The 26149-nt window shown below is 39.4% G+C and overlaps 2 protein-coding genes across 2 annotated transcripts in view; one reads left to right on the forward strand and one right to left on the reverse strand.

Annotated features, from left to right (window-relative positions):
• LOC103076927 (putative inactive deoxyuridine 5'-triphosphate nucleotidohydrolase-like protein FLJ16323) overlaps positions 1-24785 on the forward strand; it is a 51920-nt gene extending 27135 nt beyond the window's left edge. The window contains 12 exon segments of the mRNA XM_082931227.1: positions 7663-7852; positions 7855-7902; positions 7905-8087; positions 8090-8173; positions 8176-8505; positions 8508-8538; positions 8778-9041; positions 9043-9200; positions 9203-9540; positions 11750-12004; positions 20937-21017; positions 24597-24785. Coding sequence (XP_082787353.1) covers positions 7663-7852; positions 7855-7902; positions 7905-8087; positions 8090-8173; positions 8176-8505; positions 8508-8538; positions 8778-9041; positions 9043-9200; positions 9203-9540; positions 11750-12004; positions 20937-21017; positions 24597-24785 — 2151 coding nt within the window.
• Positions 24773-26149, reverse strand: part of TMTC2 (transmembrane O-mannosyltransferase targeting cadherins 2) — a 407491-nt gene continuing 406114 nt past the window's right edge. The window contains exon 12 of the mRNA XM_007461593.1: positions 24773-24982. Coding sequence (XP_007461655.1) covers positions 24803-24982 — 180 coding nt within the window. The 3' untranslated portion in view covers positions 24773-24802. The remainder of the gene's footprint in view (positions 24983-26149) is intronic.

The following is a 26149-nucleotide window of genomic DNA, read 5'->3' on the forward strand; positions in this document are numbered from 1 at the left end:
CAAAAAAAAAAAAAAAAAAAAAAAAAAAAGAATGGGACACACAATGGTCTGAGCCACAAGCAAGACCAACCAGATGTGGAACCAAACACTAGACTTTTGAGGGACAGGAGACATCATTGGGATGATCAGAGAAGTGACCAGAATGGCAGAATGGCGTGTCTTAGTCAGTAGCTCTACATTTACAAGCCCTTGCGAGAAGGTATCAATTTATCACAGAGTGAGTAGGGGCAGAATCATAGAAACAAAGAACTCTTATTATTATTGCTGCTCTATCACACAAACACTTGATTATTTTGTCACTGGATCACAAAATGAAGACTAGATAAGTGAAATATTTTCATAATTCTATGTGACGTGGCAGAGCTGGAAATCATAGGTCTATGCTATTAGTTTTATCTAAAATACAGAAATATAAAGTGTGTTAGATCTTTAAGTAAGGGCAGATCTAAGGCAAAGAGAGTTCAAGTTTGCAAACAATCTATGGCTTTCAATAAAACATCTGTTTTTAACTTTGTACCTGATCAGTTGCTGCAAGTTACCTACTTCCTAAGAAGATACTTATTTATGCTATGTATACGTGCAGAGTTGAATAAAACATCCAGAAATATCTTTCCCTTCAAAAATTATTTTTTAAAAATGAGTTATTTTGTCTACCTGATCCTAAATCACTGAACTGACTGAATTCCCACATTTTAGCTAGTTGCTTTAGTTATTGTTATTTCACTGCCAAAATATCATTTTTGACATAAACCTGGCATAGAAAATGAAAACATAAGCTGTCTAAAGAAGCGACGCGTTAAATCCACCAGTTCTCTCACACCTCTCGCAGTTACCCTAGTGATGTTATAAAACATACTACTTTCCTGACCTCCTAAGACATTCTCTGGGGCCAGTACCCTAGACCCCATAATTCACTCAAAAGCCAAAGCTATTGTCAAGGCAGCAGTAATATACCCAAGAGTCTCGATAAATAATTCATTGAATGCATTCATTTCCGGAAGACGCACTCGCCTATGAACCTGGTTCTTTTTCAAGACAGTGCAAATATTGCCTCAAAATTGACGAGTTAGTTCAACATGCGACACCTATTGGGAAGGCTGAGGTAGAAAGACAAATTTTAGTCTACAGACATTAAAGTAGGTTGTACATGCCTGTTAACTTGCGATTGTATCGCTGTCTTCCAGAGCAGCATTTGCAACCACAGGGTGGGAGAGGCAGGGAGAGAAACCACAGACTGGGGAATGAATAGAAGTTTGTGTGGATCCTACAAGCACTTCCTTGTGATGGCCCAGGGAGGAAGCCAAACCCCCAGATGGCTGTGGCCTCTAGAGGTGAGGCTGATCCAGAATCAGTGTGTCTCCTATTTCCTCCTCTCCAGCTGATGTGCATTCACTGCTTCTCCAGTTAGCCTCACCGAAAGAGCAGGTAAAAATCCTTGTCTCCTGCCATTTAAGCAAGTGGAATTGTATTCAGTTTGACATTTCTCACGTGCGGCATACTGTATCTTTCTGCAAAAATAACGATCATCTGTGTGGCTTTGGCACACTGCCGGCATTTTCACTGGGCACTTCCCTCTTCTTGCCACTCCTGCTTATCATTAAGTCTGGCATCTGTCCTCCCTGATTACCACAGAGACATCAGCTGGACTAGCCCATGTGGTCTCTCGGGTCTGGAGACTTCTGCCTCAGAGTCACTACTGGAATGTGGGAAACTTTAGAAAGGCTAGGAGGCCATGTGCCTAGGATATTAAGTCCTTGGGAGTGACATCTGAGGGAACTCTTTGCCTCTTTGCCGAACCTAACACAGTGTCTGTCAAAAATACCCGATCAATCATTCTTTTCAATATTCTGTCTTTTCTATTTTGAATATAAGCCACATGAGGGCAGAAACTATATCTTTCTTGCTCACTATGTGCCTGAAACATGGTAGTGATTTAAGAAATATATGGTGAGTGAATAAATGTTTAGGGGATGTATGTATGTATGTATGGATGGATGGATGGATGGATAAATGAATGGGTGATGGGCAAACATCTTCTCATGGGTCTTTGAGTTTCACAGAGTTCAATATTATTTGAAATGAATTATCCCAATATCCCTACAAAATGGCATTAAGAAAGAAGAAAGCCTTGTTAAAAGACTCCGCTAGGTACAATTAGTGATATAAAAAAAAAAAGAAAGGCCCTTTAAGACCTCTGTGTATATTAACCTCACTAGTATTCCTAAACTGAATATTATTTGCATTATGTAATCTGAACATGCTTAATTCTAGTAAATTAACATATGAGCAGTTGCTAGAGTAGGAGAGACTATTTGTGTTTTCCCTGGGATCTGCCCTGTCAATCACACCTCTAAATGCAACTACAATAATTAGTGCCTTTAATCAATTTCCAGACCTCTTTGTTCCATAGACTGTAAAGTTCAGGGAAGGCATTTCATGAGTGAGACTGTTGTGAAGACTCATATCTTCCACGGCAGTGGGTGTGTGCGTGAGGAAGGAGAGGGAGGTTCCCCTGTTCTCGAGCTTTCAAATCCTGTCGGTGGTGGAGGCAGCAACACAATCAGAACAATGTCTTTGAAAATCTAAAACATCACTTAGCTCTCTCCCAGATGCCTTAGTGCCCCTATCATATTAGCTCTGTTGGCATTTGGAGGAAAAAGAACTTCTAAGGCATTTTATTTTCTGTGAACTTGGAGCCACGTGCAAATACAATTTTTTTTTTCTTTTTTGATGAGGAGTCCCTGCTAATATTTAATAATGTGATCCTGTGCTATGAAAACAGTTTCTCCGGTTGAAGAATAAACATAGGCAACACTCCAGGGCAGGCAAGGCTGAAAAACTTATTATTATTATTACTATTTCACCTCAATAATAATAGTCTGAGGCAACTAGTTTCATGGAAAATGTGTGTGCACCTGCACGCGTAAATAAACACTGCCAGAAAATTGCAGAAACATTGACCATCCATTCAAGGACCAAAGAAGAAAACTGCTAGACTCATTAATGACACATCTTCCAGGGTTACTGGTCCTTAGGAGACCAGCTATTTTAATTTTTTGGTCTTCTTACATTTGTTACAAGTTATGCTGAAAACTTTTGTACCTGCACAGAGGAAGGGACAATAAACAAGAAAACAAAATCTCCGTTACCACCAGGAAAAAGAAAAACTAGTGATCTGATGAGACATGGTGAAAGAAAAATCTGGAAAACTGGTAGTTTGATAGAATTTGGTGACCATTTTTCCTAAAATGAAATAAAAATGTAAGGAAATGTGATGTTGCACTTTGACCTTCACCACTCCTAGAGTTCCAGTACACTGTAAAATCTGGTCTCCTAATTTCCATCTTCATCTTTGAGATTGCAGTAACCTCCCAGGACTTTGTCTTATGCATAAAGTTATTATCCCCTTTTGCATCAGGTCTGTTGTAAATGTTCATTATAATCACTGCTGCTTAATTTAGCAGATGGTTGGAACTGAACTATTCTTCTCGGGGGAATTAAATATGGCTATGTCATTTCCCAAGTTGATTTAAAAGACGTAATTTGAGATCAAGCAATGTTTCAGATTCAGTACTAGTTCAGAATCATTGCCATAGATGTTTTCTTTTCTCCACTTCTATAATTTTGAACATCTAAGATGAACTGCGTTGATGTTCCAATTTTTTACGTTTAATATTCTTCAACAAAGAAATAAACACATTTTACTACATGATTGATCAGGAGTCCCCAAAGGAATTTTCCTATTGTGTTTGTGTTCTCATCTGTTGTCAGCAAATACAAGGTGGATAGAAATTATTTCTTACACCAAACTTCTGATACACCTCCCATGAATACCTTGCACTGCTCTCAAGATATCGGTGGTCAGATATAATTAGCATGAAACAGAGAGGCTTCATCTAAAAAAATGTCATCTATGTTTTTTGTTCAATGGATATTCAATTGGCTGAGAATTATTTTAGCAGCATCACACATTTTCAAAGACAAGAAACTGAAAAGGAGAGATTGTTCATAGTCCCCAGTCTATCTCTAAATAACAGGGTCCTTCTCTCCACCCTAGCATCTCTTCCAAAAAGGAAGTATTTCTAAACCAAGATTTCACCATTCAAAAGGACTTATTCCGGGCTTCCCTGGTGGTGCAGCGGTTGAGAATCTGCCTGCTAATGCAGGGGACACGGGTTCGAGCCCTGGTCTGGGAGGATCCCACATGCCACGGAGCAACTAGGCCCGTGAGCCACAACTACTGAGCCTGCGCGTCTGGAGCCTGTGCTCCGCAACAAGAGAGGCCGCGATAGTGAGAGGCCCGCGCACCTCGGTGAAGAGTGGCCCCCACTTGCCACAGCTGGAGGAAGCCCTCGCACAGAAACAAAGACCCAACACAGCAAAAATAAATAAAATTAATTAAAAAAAATAAATACGTTGAAAATTGTTTAAAAAAAAAAAAAAAGGACTTATTCCTATACGTTATTCAACTCTTTTGAACTTCCAATTTCTCCGCTCTCCCAGCCACCAACTATTCCTGTTGATTTTTACTTTGGACACTACAGGAACCAAAAGAGGGGTAATATTTGAGGGTGGGCATAGAGGGTTGATACACTCAGGGGAGCTCATTACTATGCCATTATATTTTGTATATAGAAGCTTTCTTCTGAGGAAGTAAAGAATCTTAATTTCAAATAGGAAGTCAGCTTTGCAATTGCCCTGTGAAACTGGCAAATTATACTAAAACAGGCAGACTATCTTCTAGTGAGTGCTGGGATTGTAACAGAAGGTAGATAGGTGACCTGGGTTTGTGTTTGTGTCTGTCACTTGCTAGCACTTTAGACTTCAGATTTCTCTGTTTTCATATCCTCTTCATAACTACAAATTATGGCCATGAAAAGGAACAGAATAGCGTATGTATATAATAATGTATATGAATAATATATACATATTATTTTATATATGAATATATATATTATATATATTCATATATAAAATAAGGTATTTCATATAAATAAAATAATGTGTACATAAATAATATATATAAATATATATATATATATATAATGTGGATACATTCCATATATATTCGGACGTTCTCTATGAATGATAAAAATACTGTTTGTGTAAAGATATTTTTTACATTATTGTTATCAGTAACCTCTCCCCTCTCTTCAGAGAAGTTGAGAGAGAGGAATGGTAAGACGCCATCCACAGGCACCCTTGTGCCCTGCCTCAGATGGTTTTCACCACTGCTGCTTCCCTCCTCGGCACCTCCCAAGGAGATAAAGGAACAGATGTACACTATTCCCTGTGCTTGGTCAGCTACATGCTTTGTATCCCAGTCATGAGGATGGCAGCTACTGTAGTGGTGATAAATAGTAGTCCAGCCCGGCTGAAATAGGTTTGCAGCTGGCTTCCCAAGAGAAACCTTCTCTCAGCCTGGCAGAGGGGAAACGGCATAAGTTTTATAGTCAGACAAGCTCATTTTCTATAATCATGGTTTATCGCTTATCTACCACCAGTTGAATCCTGGGCAGTTACTCAATCCTTGTAATTCTTGTAATCTTGATTCCCTCCTACTAGATTAAAAAGAACTGAACTATCCTTTTAGGATATTGTAAGGCTTAAGTAAGAAATCAAAGTGAAGCTTCCGATGCAGTTTTGATCACTAAATAGGTCTTTAATACATGGTATATCCTGTCTTTATTCCATCTTCACTTCTTTTTCTATTCTTCTGGCAGCATCCAAGAAGCTATCAGGACCATTCATTGCAGACTCCTTCTCTCTGAACCAGTATTCCTCAGCCCATCCCCCCACAAATCAGCATCTCCCCTAGAAAAAGTGGTTTTTCTTCCTATAAACTTCAGTGACATTCGTTGGAAAAGTTATCCTTTTGTCATAATTTCTTGTGATCCAAAGTAGCTTTCCAATTAATTCTTTATTAGGATTATTACTGTATTTTGCAAAACAGACGATGGGAGAAAGCATCTCCCATAAGAGCTAAAGAGCTCTTATGCGCTTTTCCTTTACACCGCAGCATTTTGGTATATAAATTTTTGTCTCGAACTTAGTTTCATTTGAAACCAAGGAAAGCTTTTCATCTGTAGCCTGTTCTTTTATAAGGATTTACAAACGTTTATAGTCAGTTTTGCTGTCAGTTTGCATTTATTTTTCTTGAGTTCCCTAGTGGTTATGCCAAGAATATAATCGGTTGTGTGATTCACAGATAAATTTTTCTAGCAAACACTGATAAAAGAGTAATGGTTATTAAAATTTCATATGATAAAGAGTTAACTCAAAGAATCTGAATTTGAAACTATATGAGACCTTCAAGATCACTTGCTTCGATACCTTATTTTTAAACAGATAGAACATTTGCAAATGTCATGGTGTGTTCTACTAAATGCATCACAGATTGTCTAAATTCCACATGATTTCCATTTAACAGATGAAAAAGTTGAGGATCTGAAAGGTTCAATAAATTTTCCAAGGTCAGGTGGCAGAGAAAGATCTAGACACTGCTGATTCTTAACCTTGGCTCTTTTCACTAAGCAATGATTATTGTTTTATGTGAGAGGAAACTGAAACCGAGGGCTCGTCGTTGATTGGAAGGGGGTGACGGAGCTGGGATGAGACATCTCAGCTCTTGAATACCCAATTTAGTCTTCATTTTGACCTTATCACCCATTAAGATATTATGAGATGGGCTTCCATCATATTTTTCTTGAGGGTTTTCAGTTATATTGAGGAATTAAACACAAACATGGTTCCCTGACTTTCTACTTTGTCTCAGTTTTCCATTGGTGTTCATGTTTTCTTTTTCATAATTCTCCACCTCTAATTCCATTGTATTATTTCTGTTCGTTACATAGGGCCTTTTAAATCTCCATAACTTAAGGGATAGGTAAGGAATGAATGAATGAAGTATAAATAGCCCTATAGAGAAGTGAAAAATGCATGAGCAAATGAAATAGTTTAGGCCTCTAAAATATGTGATGTTTTGAATATAAATGACGCTACTTCTCCTCTCTGCCCTACCCTTCACTCCCCTCTGTATGTTAAAGCATCATATCCTGCATGGACATCATACGCTGCATGTCCTGCAGAAGTACAGCCAGGCTGAGGTCCACGAGAAGTAACCAGGAACACTTCAGGAATTTTTACAGCAATCGCGTGAACCACCTTGATTTGCTCAGGCCTTTTCGCCCACCGCTTGGTTGGATCCAGTTTCCAATTTAGGGCTCTTTACGCTGGCTTTTGATTCTACCTCCGGTGCTTGGACTTGATGGCTGAGTAAGTCTGACTCTCCGGGCTTGGGTCTTCCCAGCTTTCCCAGGCCTTGGCTGAAGCATGTAGAGCATTCTGCTCCTTTCTCCTTCAGGCTCCATTCCTCTCCTGGCCTAGCCCCCCAGGTCTCAAAATCCTGCTCTCTGCTCAATGGAAATGTGTTCAAGCCAAGACTGTTCACCCCTGTTCATCAGACATATTTCCCCAAGGCAGTGATGAATTTATCCACGTCTTTCCAACATTATATGGTCTCCTCAGAATAGTAAACATTAACACAATGCAAAGCACAATTTTTAAAAAATCCGGGAGGTTGGTAAAGAATGTGGCCATAAAGCAAAATGCAAGTCTTTATATGAGCAGTAACTTTGATGTGGGTGTAATAGACATACCTAGCCACTTGATCACACAGCACCAGGGATCATCTTCAATTCAAGGGGAAAAGAAGTAGAAGTGTATTGTGCCACCTATCTTGCCTCCCAAATTCTCATGGTGCCCACTCCGGCTACACCACCTTTTCTCTCTCAGCCTGTATCTATGGCCTCACGGGGAGTTCCCTATATTCAGTTGACAGAGGAAGAGAATCCTGATTTACAGATGGTTCTGAACAATATGCAGGAACCTCCTAGAAGTGGACGCTGCAGGATCACAGTTCCTCGCTGGGACATCCCTGAAGGACAGTGGTGAAGGGAAATCCTCGCTGAGGGCAGGGCATCAGGCAGTGTATCCGGATGTTCACTTGGCTTGGAAAGATAATTAGCCAGACATGCAGTTATATACCAATCCATGGACTATGGCCAATGGTTTGGCTGGATGGTCAGGAAGGAATATGATTGGAAAACTGATGACAAGGAAATCTGGGGACAATTGATGACAAATATTTGGATAGACCTCTCTGAGTGGGCAAAAATGTGAAGATATTTGTGTCCCATGTGAATGCTCACCAAAAGGTGACTTAGCAAAGGAACATTTTGATAATTAAGTGGAAAAAAATGACCTATTCTGTGGGTGAGAATCACCCTCTTTCCCCAGCCACCCCTATCATCACCTAATGGGCTCATGAACAAAGTGGCCATGGTGGCAAAGATAAAAGTCATGCATGGTGTAAGCAACATGGACTTCCACTCACCAAAGCCAATCTGGCTATGGCCTTGCTGAGTGCCCAATCTGCCAGCCGCAAAAGACCAACCCTGAGTCCCCCATATGGCACCATTCCTCAGGGTGATCAGCCCGCTACCTGTAGCAGGTTGACCATATTGGATGGCTTGCATCGTAATAAGGGCAGCATTTTTTTCTTACTGGAATACACACTTACTTTGGATATGGATTTACTTTCCCCGAAATGCTTCTGCAAAACCACCACCCGTGGACTTATAGAATGCCTTATCTACTGTCATGTTTTACATTGCTTCTTATCAAGGAACTCAATTCACAGCAAGTGAAGATTGGCAATGGACCCACGCTCATGTAATTCACTGGTCATCCTGAATCAGCTGGTTTGATAACGGGTGAAATGGCCTTTTAAAGACTGAGTTACAGTGACAGCTAGATGGCAATACCTTGCAGGACTGCAGCTAGGTTCTCCAGAAGGCTGTATATGCTCAGAATCAGCATCCAATATATGGTGCTGCCTCTCCAATAGCCAGGATTCATGAGCCCAGGAATCAAAGGGTAAAAATGGGAAATTCACTACACATCATTACTCCTAGTGACCCACTGGCAAAGTTTTTGGTTCCTGTTCTCTTGACCTTATGCCCTACCAGCCTAGAGGTCTTATCCAGAGAGAAGAATGTTTTTACCAGGAGACACAATAATTCCATTGAACTGGAAGTTAAGACTGCCACCTGGTCATGTTATACTCCTCATGCCTCTGAATCAACAGGCAAAGAAGGGAATTATGGTGTTGGCTGGGGTGATTGACCCTGACTATCAAGGGAAATTGGACTATTATTCTATAATGGAGGTAAGGAAGAGCATGTCTAGAATACAGGAGACCCTGTAGGGCGTCTCTTACTATTACCATGCTCTGTGATTAAGATCAATGGAAAACTTCAACAACCTAATCCAGGCAGCACTACTAATGGCTCAGAAGCTTCAGGAATAAAGGTTTGGGTCACTCCACCAGGTAAAGAATCACGACCAGCTGAGGTACTTGCTGAAGGCAAAGAAAATACAGAATCGGTGGTAGAAGACAGGCATAAATATCAGCTACAACCATGTGACCAGTTACAGAAACATGGACTGTACTGTCAGGAGTATTTCCTCCTTATTTTGGTATGGATATTGTGTGTGTGTGTGTGTGTGTGTGTGTGTACAACTTGTGATGGCTAATTTTACATGTCAGCTTGACTGGGCTACGGGGTGTTCAGACATTTGGACAAACATAATCCTGGATGTGTCTCTGAGGGTGTTTCTGAACGAGATTAACATTTGAACTGTAGACTGAGTAAAACACAGTGCCCTCCCATGGGTGAATTTCATCCAACCTATTGAGTGTCTGAATAGAACAAAAGGTTGAGTAAGGGAGAATCTGCTTTCTCTGCCTGACTGTCTTCAGGCTGGGACATAACTATTCTGCTGCCTTTGGACTCAGACTCAGACTGGAACTTATACCTTTCACACTCCTGGTTCTTGGACTTGAACTCAGACTTGGACTGGAACGGTATTGTTCCAGCTGATGGTATTATCAGCTCCCCTAAGTCTCCAGAAGATCTTGGGACTTCTCAGCTTCCACAATCTTGTGAGGCAATTCTCCTCATGAGCCAATATATCCTATTCATTCTAGTTCTGCTTCTTGGGAGAACTCTAATATACCTGTTCAACACTTAATCACTACTTGTCACTTTATATAAAATTATTTGTGAGATCATTTATGGTCTGACTACATGTCCCCTGAGTGTATTACAATAGCAATAGCTATTGTTAGTATTATTACGATGTAGTAATTACCAAACTACCCACTACAGCAACAGTAATGACATCCAACCGTTGTTTTACACCTAAAAAAATGCCAGGCACTGTCTTTAGCACTTTATATGTATTAATTCATGCAATCCCTACAACAAACCTGTGAGTTAGATATCATTATGATTCGAATTTACAAATAAGGAAACTGAGGCACAGAGAGGTTAATTAACATACTCAAATATTGGGTTGGCCAAAATGTTCGTTCGGGTTTCTCTGTAACCTCTTACAGAGATATTACAGGTAAGATGTAATATCTTACCTGAACGAATATTTTGGCCAGCCAAATTCATGCTGCAGCCAGGACTTGAAACCCAGCAGCCTGGACCTAGATCTCCATCATGCAAACTGTAGCTTATATTATTTTGCTTTGGAATTCCATAATGGAGGGCAGTAGCCTTCACACTATATTCTCTGCACCTAATACATCAGAAAAGCAGCGTGAAAGTATAGTGGTAAGTAAGTAAGTAAGTAGTATCCTGGAACTAGACCTACTGGACATGAATCCCAGTCCTAATTCAATCACCTTTAACTGTGTGATTGGAGGCAAGTTACTTAACCTTTCTGTGCCTCAGGTTTTTCACCAGGATTTTTGTTACAATTAAATAAGCCAACACTTATAAAGTGCTTAGAACAGTATCTGGCGTTTAGTAAGTACTCAGTAAATGTTGGCTTTTCTAATGATGCTGGTTTTATTCATCAATTTATCCATTCCCATCGCCCAGAAAAAGGCATGTCATAGAGACTCAATAAATATCTGATAAATTAAAGAATATATTTGTTTTATTCCACATTGCATTCTTTTATCTGACAACAGTACTGCCCACTTTCCTTCCATTCACCCCTTCGTCACCTATAATGTATGAGGCACTGTGCTAGAGGCTAGGGTGACAGAGCGAATAAGACGTGATGTTGCCCTTGAGGCACTTGGAGCTGAGTAAACAAACTGACATAATACACAGAATATGGTGTCATGAGTGGAATAACATTCTAACCTGAACCTTATGGGAGGACAGAGGGTGGAACATCTATCTAACTGGGAGGGAGGGGGAGGGGGGCTACCACCCTCAGCAATGTAAACGACCTTCTGCTGTGAGCTACTTGTAGTAACTAAGGGAAATAGACTGTTCTCATAACCATTTCCCCAAATATCAAGATAATGCTGCTGAGGACACTGGTTTGTTAGGATGAGCAAATTCAGGTGCAACCTTACCGGTGGAAAGATTAGATGGCTACCTACTTCCTGCCTATTGAACGGATGCCAGGACGGGTCTCCCGGCCCCCACAACTCCTCTTATACAACTGAGACCAAATAGGTTCTAGGCCTAAAGGAAAGAAAGAGGGCACGTCAGTCAGAAAGGCATTTGCCTGCTAGTGAATAAATGCCCAGTGAAGACTGCCTTACAGACGGGGGTGATTCTTCTCACATAACAGGAAGTCTGGCAATAAGCAGGTATTGGCCTTGATTCAGCTGCTTAACAATTTTATCAGGAACTCAGGTCTTTCCCTTTCCTCTAAGGTGCTGGTTTTGGCTTTTATATTCATCACCCCATGGTTGCAAGATGGCTGCTCTCACCTTCAGATTTCACTTTCCTATTCAAGACCTGAAGGGGCAGTTAATATGCCAGCCTTTTCTGAAGAAAGCAAAGTCTTTCCAGAATTCCGCCTAGCAGACCGCTGCTTGCATTTCATTGTCACATGGGCACTGCCAGCTGGACTGCAGCCTGGAAAAGCCAGAGACAGTACTATCACAATTCGCTTAGACGAGGGGTTGGTAAACTTTTTCTGTAACAGGCCAGATAGTAAATATTTTAAGCTTTGTAGCCCATACAGTCTCTGCTGTAATCACTCAATCCTGCCATTCTAGCCACCATAGACAATCTATAAATGACTGAGTGCTGTATTCCAGTAGCACTTTATTTATGGACACGGAAATTTGACATAACTCTCACATATGATGAAATATTATTCTTTTGATTTTTTTTCAACCATTCAAAAATGTACAAAACAATCTGAGCTCACAGGCTGTATAAAAACAGATGGTGGGCCTGATTTGGCCCAGGAGACCATAGTTTGCTGACCTCTGGCTTGGACCAATGATAACCCATCAACCGGATCTGGGCAAAAATCTATGACAAAGTTGGTGTTCTAATCAAGTTGAACTATTAGAGAAATGACTACTGGATAGGGAACTAACAATGCAGCAATAAAGGGTAGCTTTAATTTTCTATATGAAACAGGATGTATATAAAGTATTTACTGTATGATGAGGACATATTTTAGTTCCTTTCACTTTCCTCCATTTTCATTTAAAATTCTTTCTTATTCATAAAGGCCTTTTCTCTGCTCCATGAAAACAGCTGTTATCCAGACTCTGATTTTTAAAGAATTAATATCAGGAATTTTTTTGGGGGGGGGATATCTATCAGTCAACAAGGGATTGATTACTTCCTGTTGCTGCACTTTAACAGAATGCTAAAGAGCCCTAAAATTTATGAACTAGAAACCCTATTTAGGTTTCATAAATGTTTCACAGTTTTCTTCCTGGCTTCCAGTGGTGAGGGAAATACAAATGGAAACCTAGCATAGAGAAAGATATCCTGCATTCTGCTTTTGCCCAATCTCATTATACATTCTCCACTTATAAGAGAGAAGAAAAAAAAGGATTTGTAACAAGCAAAAAATAGGCTCCCTCTTTATATATTTAATTACAAAGGCAATTTCCTTTATATCCTACTTACAGGAATACCTCTTCACATGTTGCCAAAAGTATCACAACTTGTTTATTCAAAGGTTATGTGTGAATGAGAGCTTTTTGATATTAATCAAGTAATTTGCTAGCATTGCTGGGAAAAGGAAAAAGCTTTATCCTGAAAAATGAAACAGCCCATTAATCACGTTCATTCTATTGAAGACAATTATGGAGAGACAGAGGGCAAACAGACCCTTCAGATAAGAAATCCCTAAACTGATGAAACTTTTAATAGGGTTTGGCATAGACTTCTGCATAGAAAGTGATGAAGTAAACTAACTTTAATCAACTTACAAATTCGATATATCAGGTATTTATGAATTCAAAAGTTACCGCTTGTTATTAACCGAAAAAACCCCAATGAATGTGCCAAATTCATGAGCAAGATTCTTGCATATGGACTTTTTTGTTGGTGTTCATTTATTATCTCCACTTAAAGTTAAAAGGTGAAACAAAATATGCCTGTCCTTAAACATCCGTCTCATTTTTTTGGTTCCCTCATCATCACACTCTTTGTAGGTTTGAGACTGGGTCTCCATCCATCAAAATTAAATTCTGCAGTAGGAGGCATTTAAAACTATTTGTATAACTATAGCTGAATAGATAAGGTTGCAAGATAAGGGATATGAAAAATAACTCTGTTCTGAGGCAATATGGTACATTAGGAGGGGTCTTTTTCTGGCATGATGAATGGCAACAGTCCATTAGTCAAACACCAACAAAGAGTTAAGTTTTATAAGCCAGGCATTATCTGAATTAGTTAATAACATTAAAGCAAACTGAGAGAAAAGAAAGTTTCCATAATATTGTCAATTATTTCCTCAATTCGTTTGCAAACTTCATTGTTACTAAAATTAAAAAAATTTTTAAATGGTATGATGGGGCTTCCCTGGTGGCACACTGGTTGAGAGTCTGCCTGCCGATGCAGGGGACACGGGTTCGTGCCCCGGTCCGGGAAGATCCCACATGCCGTGGAGTGGCTGGGCCGTGAGCCATGGCTGCTGAGCCTGTGCGTCTGGAGCCTGTGCTACGCAACGGGAGAGGCCACAACAGTGAGAGGCCTGCATACCGCAAAAAACAAAAACAAAAACAAAAACAAAACAAAAAAACATGGTATGATGTTAGCCATCAGGGAAATGCAAATAAATACCACAATGAGATACCACATCCCACCCAGTAGGACTGTTATAATGAAAAAAAAAGAACATATCAAGCATCGACGAGGACATGGAGACGTAGACGCTCATTCATTGCTGATGGGAATGTAAAGTGGGGAAGCCACTGTGGAAGACAGTTTGGCAGTTGCTCAAAAAACTAAATGTAGAATGGTCCTATGACCCTACAGTTTTACTCCTATGTATCTATCCAAAAGAATTGAAAACACGTGTTCACATGAAAGCTTGTACTTAAACGTTCGTAGCAGCACTAATCATAATATCCAAAATGTGGAAACAACTAAGTTTTTTAAAAATGGTGTGATAGAACCTAGTCCTAAAGAAATTTTCAAATATTTAAAAAATTCTAGGTAAATCATCATCTTGGAACATTTCGAGTACACTTTTTAAAAAATTTTATTTATTTACTTATTTGTTATACAGCAGGTTCTTATTAGTTATCTACTTTTTTTTTTTTTTTTTTTTTTTTTTTGCAATACACCTGGATAATCAGCTTTCCTTATAGGAGGACAGGTCTGGAGGCCTTTCCATAAGCAGGTAACGGGAGTTTTGAGATTAGGATGAGCACAGGAGAGAGGACCCCCTGAGAGGGGACTGAAACTCACGGAGAGAGGTAACCAGTGAGAAATCCCTCTTGCCGGGAGAGGCTAGAGAAAAACAGAAAACAAGGATGTTCATATTCAATTTTAAGTTATTTGATTAAAACCACTGTGCCAACAAAACCTTTAAAGCTGGCCATATACACAAATGCAAATGGTTTTAGGGGAAATCAGAAAAGAGTCTGCTCTGAACGGCAGAGCAGCAAGAAGAAAAAACCAAGAGAGAAGCGTGGAAGCCCAGGCTCAGAGCCTCGGGATGTGAGAGGCAGGTATTCACAAGAACTAGGGAACTGCACCAAACATTCCATAGAAGATGGGGAGGCCAAACATCGGCTGAGCTCAGCTGACACCTGAATTGCAGGAGAAAGCTGCAATTGGTACACTTTAATTAGAAGCAATTCATGCCAACCCCTCACTACAGACAAGTAAAGAAAGAGAACAAAGTGACTGGAAAAAAGCTAAATTATTTTTGTGACCCATGTATTCTTGTTGTACAATTGAATGATCCTCTTGTCCTCTTTCTACCCTCTCACCAGGTAGGGATGTAGGTGGAATTGGTCTCTAGTTTTCAGTGGAAGTCTTTCAGATGGAAACATTCGTCAATCACATCTGATCCTCAGAGACTAAGGGAATAATGGTGTATTGATTGTGTCCATACCCATCAATGCCTGCCCAGGATTTAGACTAAAGTCATAAAATTAGGAGAGAGAAAGACCTGCTTTTGTACCGAACGTGATCTTGAATGAGTCGTATGGCCATTCTAAGCTTCTGAATCCTCATCTGGAGTTTGGATTTGAGGGTAATTATGATTCTCTTTTCTACTTTGTCAAATTGTTTTCAAGAGCTAAGTATAAAAATAATATGAAGGCTTTTGAAAACTGCAAAATGCTCTGCATGCAAAAAAGATAATTACAACAGGAACACAATCTTGAGAGTGAAAAAATGAAATAATTAACTCTCTTCATTCAGATTTATATCTATGGGAAGGACCCCACTGCCCTGCAATTCCAAGGAGCAAGTTGAATGCCATGTATGGCATAGAACATCACCCGGGGAGCTAAAGCCAATGGAGAAAGGTGATATAATTGGGGTGCTCCAGTGGTCACCTCATTTTCAGCAGTGCTTAGAATTACTGAGTGTGTTGCTTCCTGTATTAGAGAATTCATATTGCTTAATCATTTGGTAAATGTCTCCAAGATGAACACTAAGATATTTAAAGGTCATTTTGGCAATTTCTCTTATCCTGAAAATGGAGAGCAACAAATCTACATCTGCCATGTCTTCTCATGATCTGAGTGGTATTTCTTTTCCAGAAGGAGGACAGGAAAGTGCCCTAGATAGAGGAGTGATTCAGCTTGCTTATTGACAGGCACACAGGAGAGTGTGAAGAGATATGCCAAGGTGTTCACAACAGTAGCTTAAGAAGTGCCTGCCCTCATCTCCTTTGGACTTTTGCTTGTCTGGATTTAAATTGCTCACTGAAGGACAAAAGCTTTGATCTCACTTTATTTCCTCTGCTAATCAAAACATTTCAGAGTATGTCTCAATTCTCATGACTTCCTCTCCTGGAGGATCAAATGAACAGACACTTATGTTTGAACTCAAGTTTAGTTGTAGACTTTCCAGCCACATAGTGAGTGAGTTAGAGTGAGACTGTGTGTGTGTGTGTGTGTGTGTGTGTGTGTGTGTGTGTGTGTGTGTGTGTACATGGACGTGTGTGCAAGCACGTGTGTGTGTATAACAGAGAGAAGGTGGACAAGGTTGGTGAAAGGGAATCACACAGATTAGTCAATGATCATAAAGACTTGTAGCAAATGTATTTACTGTTGTTATACTGCAACAGGGAAATGGCATGTTATTCATATTTTACAATTATTCTCTGGCCTATTAAAAGCTTTCATCTAGCTAGTGCACTCCAAATAGAAGAGCCTCAAGTAAAATAAAGGATAAAATGCTAGCCAGGGGCTTCCCTGGAGGTGCAGTGGTTAAGAATCCTCCTGCCAATGCAGGGGACACGGGTTCGAGCCCTGGTCTGGGAAGATCCCACATGCCGCGGAGCAACTTAGCCCATGCACCACAACTACTGAGCCTGCGAGCCACAACTACTGAGCCTGAGTGCCACAACTACTGAAGCCCCCACACCTAGAGCCTGTGCTCTGCAACAAGCCACACAATGAGAAGCCCGCGCACCGCAACGAAGAGTAGCCCCCACTCGCCGCAACTAGAGAAAAGCCCACATGCAGCAAGAAAGACCCAATGCAGCCAAAAATAAAAATAAATAAATTAAAAAAAAATGCTAGCCAATTTCCTCATGAAGGATCACATCCAATTTGGTTATGTCTACTGAAATCTTGCACATTGTGCCTGTTGAAATTGCTAATGAACTTTGGATCACTGGCCAGGTCAGAAGAAATAACCAAGCAGTGTCATCAGATGACAGGAACGGATCTTTGGAAATGGTTTCATCGACCCTAATGCTTCTCTGTACCACTTTTACTTAGACCAGCTGTGTTTTGTTAGGCATGGTTCATAAATTTATCTTAAAATGAAGAGTTCATGTCTTAAATCAGGGACCCACACTGAGTTTAGTGATTAGGAGTTTCAGGTAGTAATATCTTCCACGTATGCAATCCATAAAGAATCCATGAGCAAACCTTTGCTGGTGAGCTTTGTGTCTACCCTCTCCTCCAAAGAAGAGATGTTTCACAAACTCTAGATGGCTGGCATTGAGCCATGTAGGATGTAACCTGTAGCTAGGACTCGACACTTTACCTACTGTGTTTGATCCCTGTGAATGTGTAAGCTAAGCTATGTCATTTGACTGCTATAAATTAGAGCTTTTTCATTTCAAAGCGCAGAGGTCAAACCTAATATTCTCTCCTGCTAGTGGGCAGGAGAGAATATTAGAATTTTTTTTAAAGTTTGTTTTATTTGTTTATTTATTTTTGGCTGCATTGGGTCTTTGTTGCTGCGTGCGGGCTTTCTCTAGCTGCGGCAAGCGGGGGCTACTCTTCATTGCAGTGGGTGGGCTTCTCATTGCGGTGGCTTCTCTTGTTGCGGAGCACGGGCTCTAGGTGCGTGGGCTTCAGTAGTTGTGGCATGAGGGCCCAGTAGTTGTGGCTCACGAGCTCTAGAGCACAGGCTCAGTAGTTGTGGCGCGTGGGCTTAGTTGCTCTGTGGCATGTGGGTTTATATTGCTGTTATGATTTCCATGAATATCATTTTGTGGCCACTTGAGAAATAGTAGCAGACTAACTTATCTTTAGTGTCATTCACAGAGCAAAATTTTGGAATGAATACAAGTCCAAGCAGAAATTAGTTCTATAAACAGAAGTGACAAAAAATTAACTGATGAAGTTCCTTGACTCACAATATAGAGAGATGTGCTTTGCCAGTATAATCACATTTTATTAATATAATCAGTAGGGAATTGGGAGAATAGGCCCAATGGGATATAATAAAGCCTAATATTGATGTACCCTTCTATATCATTTAATGCAAAATTATTCAACTGAAATTTAATAGAATACTACGTAGTAACAGCTAAATACTTGGTGGTATAGGACAGATTTCTAAAAAGATACTTTAAAATATCATAATTCCAGTGAAATTTCCCAAATAGCCAGCATCACAAAGTATAGGCAAAGGAACATTTACAGAATAATAGTCTATTGCAAAGAAAACATAAAATATCCAGACATTAAGCATAACAACATTTTTAAAATAACACAAAAATAACTAAAAATGAAAACATATTGAGATCATTAATTGGCTTTAAGTAATTTAATAAATTGATGTCTGCAGAATTAAAAAGCTAATTATCGCCAGAGTCAATATGGCCATTACTTGCTAAATGAGATTAGAAAAGGGCCTACATTAAAATCAAAGGTAGGGACTTCGCTGGCGGCACAGTGGTTAAGAATCCACCTGCCAATGCAAGGAACAAGGGCTCAATCCCTAGTCTGGGAAGATCCCACATGCCGTGGAGCAACTAAGCCCGTGCGCCACAACTACTGAGCCTGCGTTCTAGAGCCCGTAAGCCACAACTATTGAAGCCTGTGCGCCACAACTACTGAAGCCTGTGTGCCTAGAGCCCGTGCTCCGCAACAAGAGAAGCCACCTCAATGAGAAGCCCGCGCGCCACAACGAAGAGCAGCCCCCACTCTTTGCAACTAGAGAAAGCCCGCGCACAGCAACGAAGACCCAATGCAGCCAAAAATCGATCAATCAATCAATAAATTAATTTTTAAAAAATCAAAGGTAATCACTTGTTTCCTTTCCTCAAACACAAACTCACCCGTCTCCTCCCTCACCAATTCTGATTCTCTGGTAACAATGATCTTTTACACAATACTAGAGGAGTGTCCAGCTGAAAAAAAAAAGGCATTTTAATTCTTTTATGACATTTTTAGTATTTTTGGAAGGAAATTACTTGCTTGATTTCTCTCTCAATATGTTTTCTAAACTTTCATTATAGTCTCTAGCTGCTCAATGATGTTGCCAAGAGAAAGTTCTCAGAGGAGTTATTTTGAGTCTTCTGGGATGGAAAAGAAAGATACATGAATAGAAAATTATTAGAAAAAGTGCTTCTAGGAGTCTTGAGCTATTACTGAAATATAGAACTCTATTCTCTCCATCTGACTTGAGAATGGCTGATAGCTTTGTCTTGAATGAGGGATATTCCTGTCAAATCCAAAGGAGGTAGGAGAGAAATTAAATATATTTCAAATCAGAATAGATGGACAGTTCTGGTTTAAACTTCAAATTGGTTGAACTTTTTTCCAACCTCTCCTGTGGTTGTTCTATCCATTCTCTTCTTTGTTAAATGTTTTCCCCCCTACAATACAGTGGCTCAACCTCGGCAGGTTATGAAGCAACCAAAAAGGACACAGTCTCAAACTGTTCCAATCAAATTCTCCTCTTCTACAACAAAAACTTAATTATTTCTAATGGCAATTAACTGTCCATTTCCCCATGTGCCCATCCTTTCTCTCTCCACCTCGGCTTTCTCAAAAATGTAGAGCTTGAAGGTCAAATAGAGACACATTGTGGCTAATGTACAATCAATAGTAATCATTAATTTGTAGTAGTTAAAATAAGCGTTGCTGATATCGTCAGATTTTCTGTGTACAGAAAAGATGACATAGTTTTGTTTTATTGGTGAGCTATAGAAAAGTGTTAATATCCCAAGCAGGGCCAAATTCCCTACTTCAAACACTGTTCTGGTAAAAATGGCCATATTTAGAAGACCCCGATTCTCTAGTTCTGATCCTGGAGGAAAGCACGACTCTATTCTGCTGAGAGAATACAGCACATTCAGGTACAGCACATTCAGGTACAGCACATTCAGGAGTCAGTTATAAGGAAAGCTTGAGTTGTTGTTGAGTAGAACATAAAATACAGTAGACAAGGTAAACACTGACAGAGAATTCGATTATCTTGTTAAAATTTTTATATAACAAAATTATATATTGCCTAATTCCTTGATTATAGGATAAAATTTAGCTATAAGGATGTTATTTTATGCCAAACACCCTGTGGATGTGTGAGGTTATGTTCCAGCTCCACAGATAAGGAAACCAGGGCTCAGAGGTATGAAATAACCTGTCCATGTCCCAAAGCTAGCAAGCAGCAAGCCTGTCCCCATGCTGCCTTATGCTCACATGTCCTGTGTCATGAGAGCACTCAGGCAGTGAACCTGAGTCGGGAGGTGGTTTCTCCGCCCCCTTTGGTATTTCTCTAGCTATTCCAACTCCCACAAATCACTTTCTCTACCTCTCTTACTACAGATTGATCATGAAGGTGAAAGAAGGTTGCTATGGTCTGGATATTTACATTTCACCAAAACTCATATGTTGAATACCTAACGCCCATAGGTGATGGTATTAGGAGGTGATTAGGTCATGAGGGCAGAGCCCTCATGAATGGAACTAATGCCCTTATAAGAGAGGCTCCAGACAACTCTCACCCCTTCCATCATGTGAGGGGGCACAGGAAGTCTGCTACATGGAAGAGGTCCCTCACTCGACTATGCTGGCACCCTAATCTTAGACTTCCAGCCTTCAGAACTGTAAGAAACAAATTTCTAGTATTTATAAACTACCCAGCTTGTGGTGTTTTGTTATAGCTGTCCAAACAGACGAAGACAGGTAAGGCATGAAAAACATCTGAACAATTTAGCCTGTGAGAGCCAAACAAGACTTCAGTGAACATGTAACTAAAGCCATTTACTTTCCACCTGAGGAGTATAAGGTGCCCAAGGTAAGTGATTTAACCAAGTTCCCAAAACTACTTAGTGGCAGTTATGCAACAGGCTACAGAAATGTTAGATATTAAGTCATCTTAGTATATGAAATAATTGCATCATTGATTCTATTCTAAAATCAGGGTAGAGTTTTAACTTGGATTGAGGCACTATGCTCTGAAACCAGTGAAGGCAGGGGCCATGTCTTTCTTTTCTCACATTGTTTTCCTAGCCTGGCACACTGTTGAGTAGAAGAACATAAAATAGACCATAAATGAAAAAAAAAAATAGACCACAAATGAAAATTACATCTACTATTTGCTCATGATCAACATGATATTTTTGAAAATCACTTTCTAAAAAGTTGAGATTTGGGGATCCAATGACTTTTCATTTGATGTTTTCACAAATGAAAGTGATGACAGCTTTCACATAGTATACATTTACAGTACAAAGAAAGGAAATGCATCTGAGCCTTGGTTATTCTCTTAGAAGGGAAAAACTGGGTTTCTGTGGATAATTTAAGAATTGTAATCACTCCAATTCATTTCTATGTACCTTTGGAATATGAGTTTTCACTTAATTTAAATATTATTTCCAATACTATAGAATTTGCTTCCTACTATTTAACACTCAACTCAGTTTAATGAAAGGGTATTGCTAGAAAACTAGGCTTAAGCATTGGAACTGCCACAAGCTGAAATGGCAATGCAACCAGGGTAACTCTGTTATATTTAGTTTTGTAGTAGAGAAAGGTGCGTACCAGGATTTTAACCTTCTTCCAGTGTGATTTTGGGTGGTCTCCCTGCAGAATGCAATCAGAGAAGACTTTGAACTGGCTTTCATTCCCTCTGCCACTTCACCACATATTGACCTCTTGATGTTGTTATTCCATAGAGATTTGAGATGTATTTTGACCCCTGGGGTACTGCTGGAATTTGAAGCTTCTTGTTCACTTGAAATTTCTGTGAAGTTTTTCCTCGGAAGTTTTCCAAAACATTCCCCCAACTTCTTACAACTGCTCTCTGATGTTATTGTGTTAGTTCATTGTCTACTTCCGAAGAGTGCAGTGAAGAGCTTTTGTTTAGCAAGTAAATCGTGGATCAAATGAGAAAGTTCCAAATATGTGAGACAACTTGATGAGGTCATTAAAAAAAACCTAAAGGAATCTACAAAGTTAATCTAAAATGGTGTTTGGGAGAAGTTTCTGAAGACTTCCAGCTTTCTCATCGGTCTGTTAAAATCCAAGACAGTTATAAGTGTTGCTGCTGTAGACGATTTTAAAAAGGCTTATAAACGTATTTGTTATCAATGCTTTATTGTTGAAAACAAAATCGAAATTCTCTGGCACATAAAACAATTATTTCTACAAAAGGAAAGCCTACAAATCTTGATAATTTATACAAACAACAGTTTCTCAAAAAATAAAATTTTAATTTAGTAAACTTGTGCTCTATATTTTTAGCACTGTCTGCAATAATCCACCATAAATCCCTGAGCGGAGACATTTTTTGACCATGTTCTATAGACCCCCTCAACACTTCCCCCAAGTTGGTCAGTTACTAAGCCCAGCCCTGTACTGAAGGGTGTCAGGGACATTTAGTTGTTAATGATCCATGCATTTTATGACACAGGCCCAATTATAACGCTACTTGGGAACTGGGTCAACATGAAGTGCCTCTGCTGTGCCATCAGCAAACCTACCAAGAACCAAGTGTGTGAAAAGAAGAACAATAACAATAAAAAGACACAAAATGTTAAGACTAGGAAGTCATCATAGGTCAATAACTATTTAAATAAATAAAAATGTTAGACACTGAATTCACCTCTATATCCTTATATTAAATTCCTTTTTGCCTTTATTAATTTTTTTTTTGCAATTGCCAATGCACTAGAAGATGAAAAATATACTTCAACCCACGCTTTTGGTTTGACCACGTATTTGTTGTTGTTAAACATTAAATATCATTCTGAAAACACAGTGATTTAATTATAATTTAACTTTTGGCCCTTCAGTGAAATGTTTACCAAATAATATACATATTAGGAGGGCCTTCTTTTAATGCCATCAACAAATCTCTCTATGTTGCCCTTCTCACCGAAACACTAATGCCATAGGAACACTACTTTAATTCTTTATCCCACCTTATTCAGATATGCAGCAAAACATATAAAATATGAAGAAAACGTAATATGATCTATTTGCATGTCCAGCTTCCCTTAAATGGGGACGCTGACCATATATACACTGAATGTGAAAGGACAAGAAAAAAAAGCTAATTTTAAGTTGCGCAGAACTGGTTTAATGAATCAAGTTTTGTTATTTTGCTATGGTAGAATAATAAATAAATAAATATGTTGGGTATTGTATAGCTACTTTCTCTAGGAAGAAGTTGAGAGTGGATCGTTGTTTTTCCAAAGTTAATTTTTAGTAGCAAAGTTTGACTGCAAGTCAAAAAATGTTCAGTAAATGTTTCTCTCTACTTCCCTTATAGCCTTTTACTTGTGAAATTATCATTGAAGTGGTTACTAATAGGTAATGAAATAAAATGCCAAATTTGCTAGTGAAAAATAGTTTTCAACTGTGAAAAGCACTTGGCAGGAGACCTAGAAACACGTGGGCTAATGCTATAGTCTACTGCAGCTTAAAATAAGTCATTTTTTATGTCTTTTGGGAAGAACAAAGTATGATTAAAAATAATTCCTCAAAAACTTAATCAGCACTGCTGTTTAGGTACCTATTAGAAAGTGATTAGCATTTCATACCAACTCTTTCCAAAATATAAAATCGTTGGCAACCATCATTAATACACCCTCGCACAGACTTGATTTTTAACCCAGCAACATCTGGAAGGCACAAAGCATCTTCCCTTTTGTCTAATAGCTGCTGGTTAGTTATTGGAACTAGACCATTTGTTAAGCTTCCTTTTGATTTACCGCCTTAGCATGAGCGTTAACCAGGAATAGCCATTTTAAAAGGCAATTTCAAAAGCCTAAGAATTAATACAATGAATCCTCCTAGGCAGTTTTGGGAAAACGTCAGTGACGTCAAAGTAAAATACGCCTGCCTGGAACACATAAGGCCTCCCCAGTCCCTCCTACAACACCAGTGAGAAACATGGTTTGCTCTGTTCTGTATACTCTTTTCAGAATATGAAAAGCAAAGGATGCCCAAATGATGGTGACATCTAAATCATAAAACGTTATGTGCACTAGTCAGGAAACAAATGTAGACTCTGACAGATCCTGACACAGTATTAAAAAAAAAAAAAAAAGTCTCCTAAGTTTTAGACACTGATAAGCAGGCTGTCCCAAAGAGGGAAGACAGCAGCGTCAGGACAACCAGCCAGCTCACCAGGATTCACACGACACTTGAATCACTGCGTGTGAACACTTGACCGTAATAGTTTACCATGGCTGAACAGAAATTCTGACTTCCTCTCACAGTGTTTAAGGAACAGTATAATTTCTAAGTTAGCTTTCAAAATTGAACAAAATTTGAAACTTAGACTCCCCTCCCCTCTTTAAGAATGCCAAAAGATCCTGTTTTAAGTGCTCTGGTTTACGGTTCTATGGGTAACAATTATATCCTGCAGGAGGTTTCCAATGTTCCTCTTTTTGGTGTTAACGGCTGTGCCCACAGCAAAGTGGATACTCCCAGAAGTGGCAGTGACCTCAGTGACCTCTGCCCCACCGGTCTTGAAGTCCAAACTAGCTCTTGTCATAGCACTGCTGGGAGGTTCTGTTCGTTAATGAAGCCGGCTTTCAAATATGGAGGAGGATGAGGTACGGCCCTACTGTGTCAAGTCTTGGAGGTCTTCAAGCCTTGCTTTTCCATGATGTTCCAGAGTTTGCGGAGATTGGACTGCGTGATGACGTCATCTGGCTTGAGCTGCAGCGCCCGCAGGTAGTTGGCCTCAGCCTTCTGGAGTCGTCCATTGAGGTGTAGGATGGCTCCCAAGTTCATCAGAGCAGCCGGATACTGGAACCAGAGAGAGGAAGGAAAACGATTAAGAGGCCATGGCAAGCTTTCCTTCATGGAAGACAAAAATCTTCATCCATTTATGCAAGTGACTCCCTTATGTCTGGAGGCATTTTATGGAAGCAATGTAGCAATTTAGACAAATAGATAAAACAGGAAGGGAAAAAAAGGTTTTCAAACAGCTGCTGTGTACTTTGTGCTTTAAAGAGTGCAGGCAGTTAGGGAAATAGCTTTTTCTTTAATGAGAAAGTATAGGTTACCTATGGAGACCTAGTAACCTAGTCACACTGTACTTTCTTGAGAAAAAAGTTGAACAGGATACAATTTTAGATGGAAAGAATTGAACTTTTTTTCAGCTCAATGCCAAGAAATAAAAAATTAAGTGGGAAAAGTTAACAAATCTATGTCTACCCATTCTTTGCTTTCTCTCCTTAGCAATATTCTAGGCCATTTCTGCAAACATATGTAAATAAGTAAAATATACTGTAAAATTTTACTGATGTTTTCAGGGTGAAAACCCTGAAAAAAATTCAAATGCAACCACTAAAATGCTTTCCAAATTTAACTCATGTAGTTTAACGAGATAAAGCTCTAATTTTTAAGTCAAACAGCTTTTAAACTTCTAATGGTCGATGTTTACAATCAATGTAGCAATATAGTATGTAGCACTAGTTTAATACAAGGGTTTCCACCCCCAAATTCTCAAACATTAGTTAACAACAAGGCCTTCCCAAAGGAAAAAACACTTTGCTTGTTATCTACGAATAAGGGCTGTTCTGTTCTTGTCTTGTCCCTGGAACTTTCTGGCTAACAAAGGGCAGCTGATACCTTGGCAGTTACATAAATGCATATTTCAAACATCAGATAAAACTAAAATTGTTTATGCTAAGATTATATTTTCATTTTACAGATGGTGTCAACTATTAATTGTCTTGGCAACTATGATACAGCCTAAAATAATTCACAATTATTTTTATGGTTTAGTGTTTTCACAATGCAAGCATTTTTTTCAGCTGAATTCATATGACTCCACTCTTAACTGTAAATACATTTCTGAATCAGAAACAATGCTGGGGGGAGGGTTGAATAGCTCAGAGTAAATCAGCTGGGAAAAGATAATCAGATTTGGATTTGAAGAGTACTGGATTTGAGTTCTTCCCCCCCCCC

This window comes from Lipotes vexillifer, unplaced genomic scaffold (assembly GCF_000442215.2).
Source record: "Lipotes vexillifer unplaced genomic scaffold, Lipotes_vexillifer_v1.1 scaffold1781, whole genome shotgun sequence".
Lineage (NCBI taxonomy): Eukaryota > Metazoa > Chordata > Mammalia > Artiodactyla > Lipotidae > Lipotes > Lipotes vexillifer.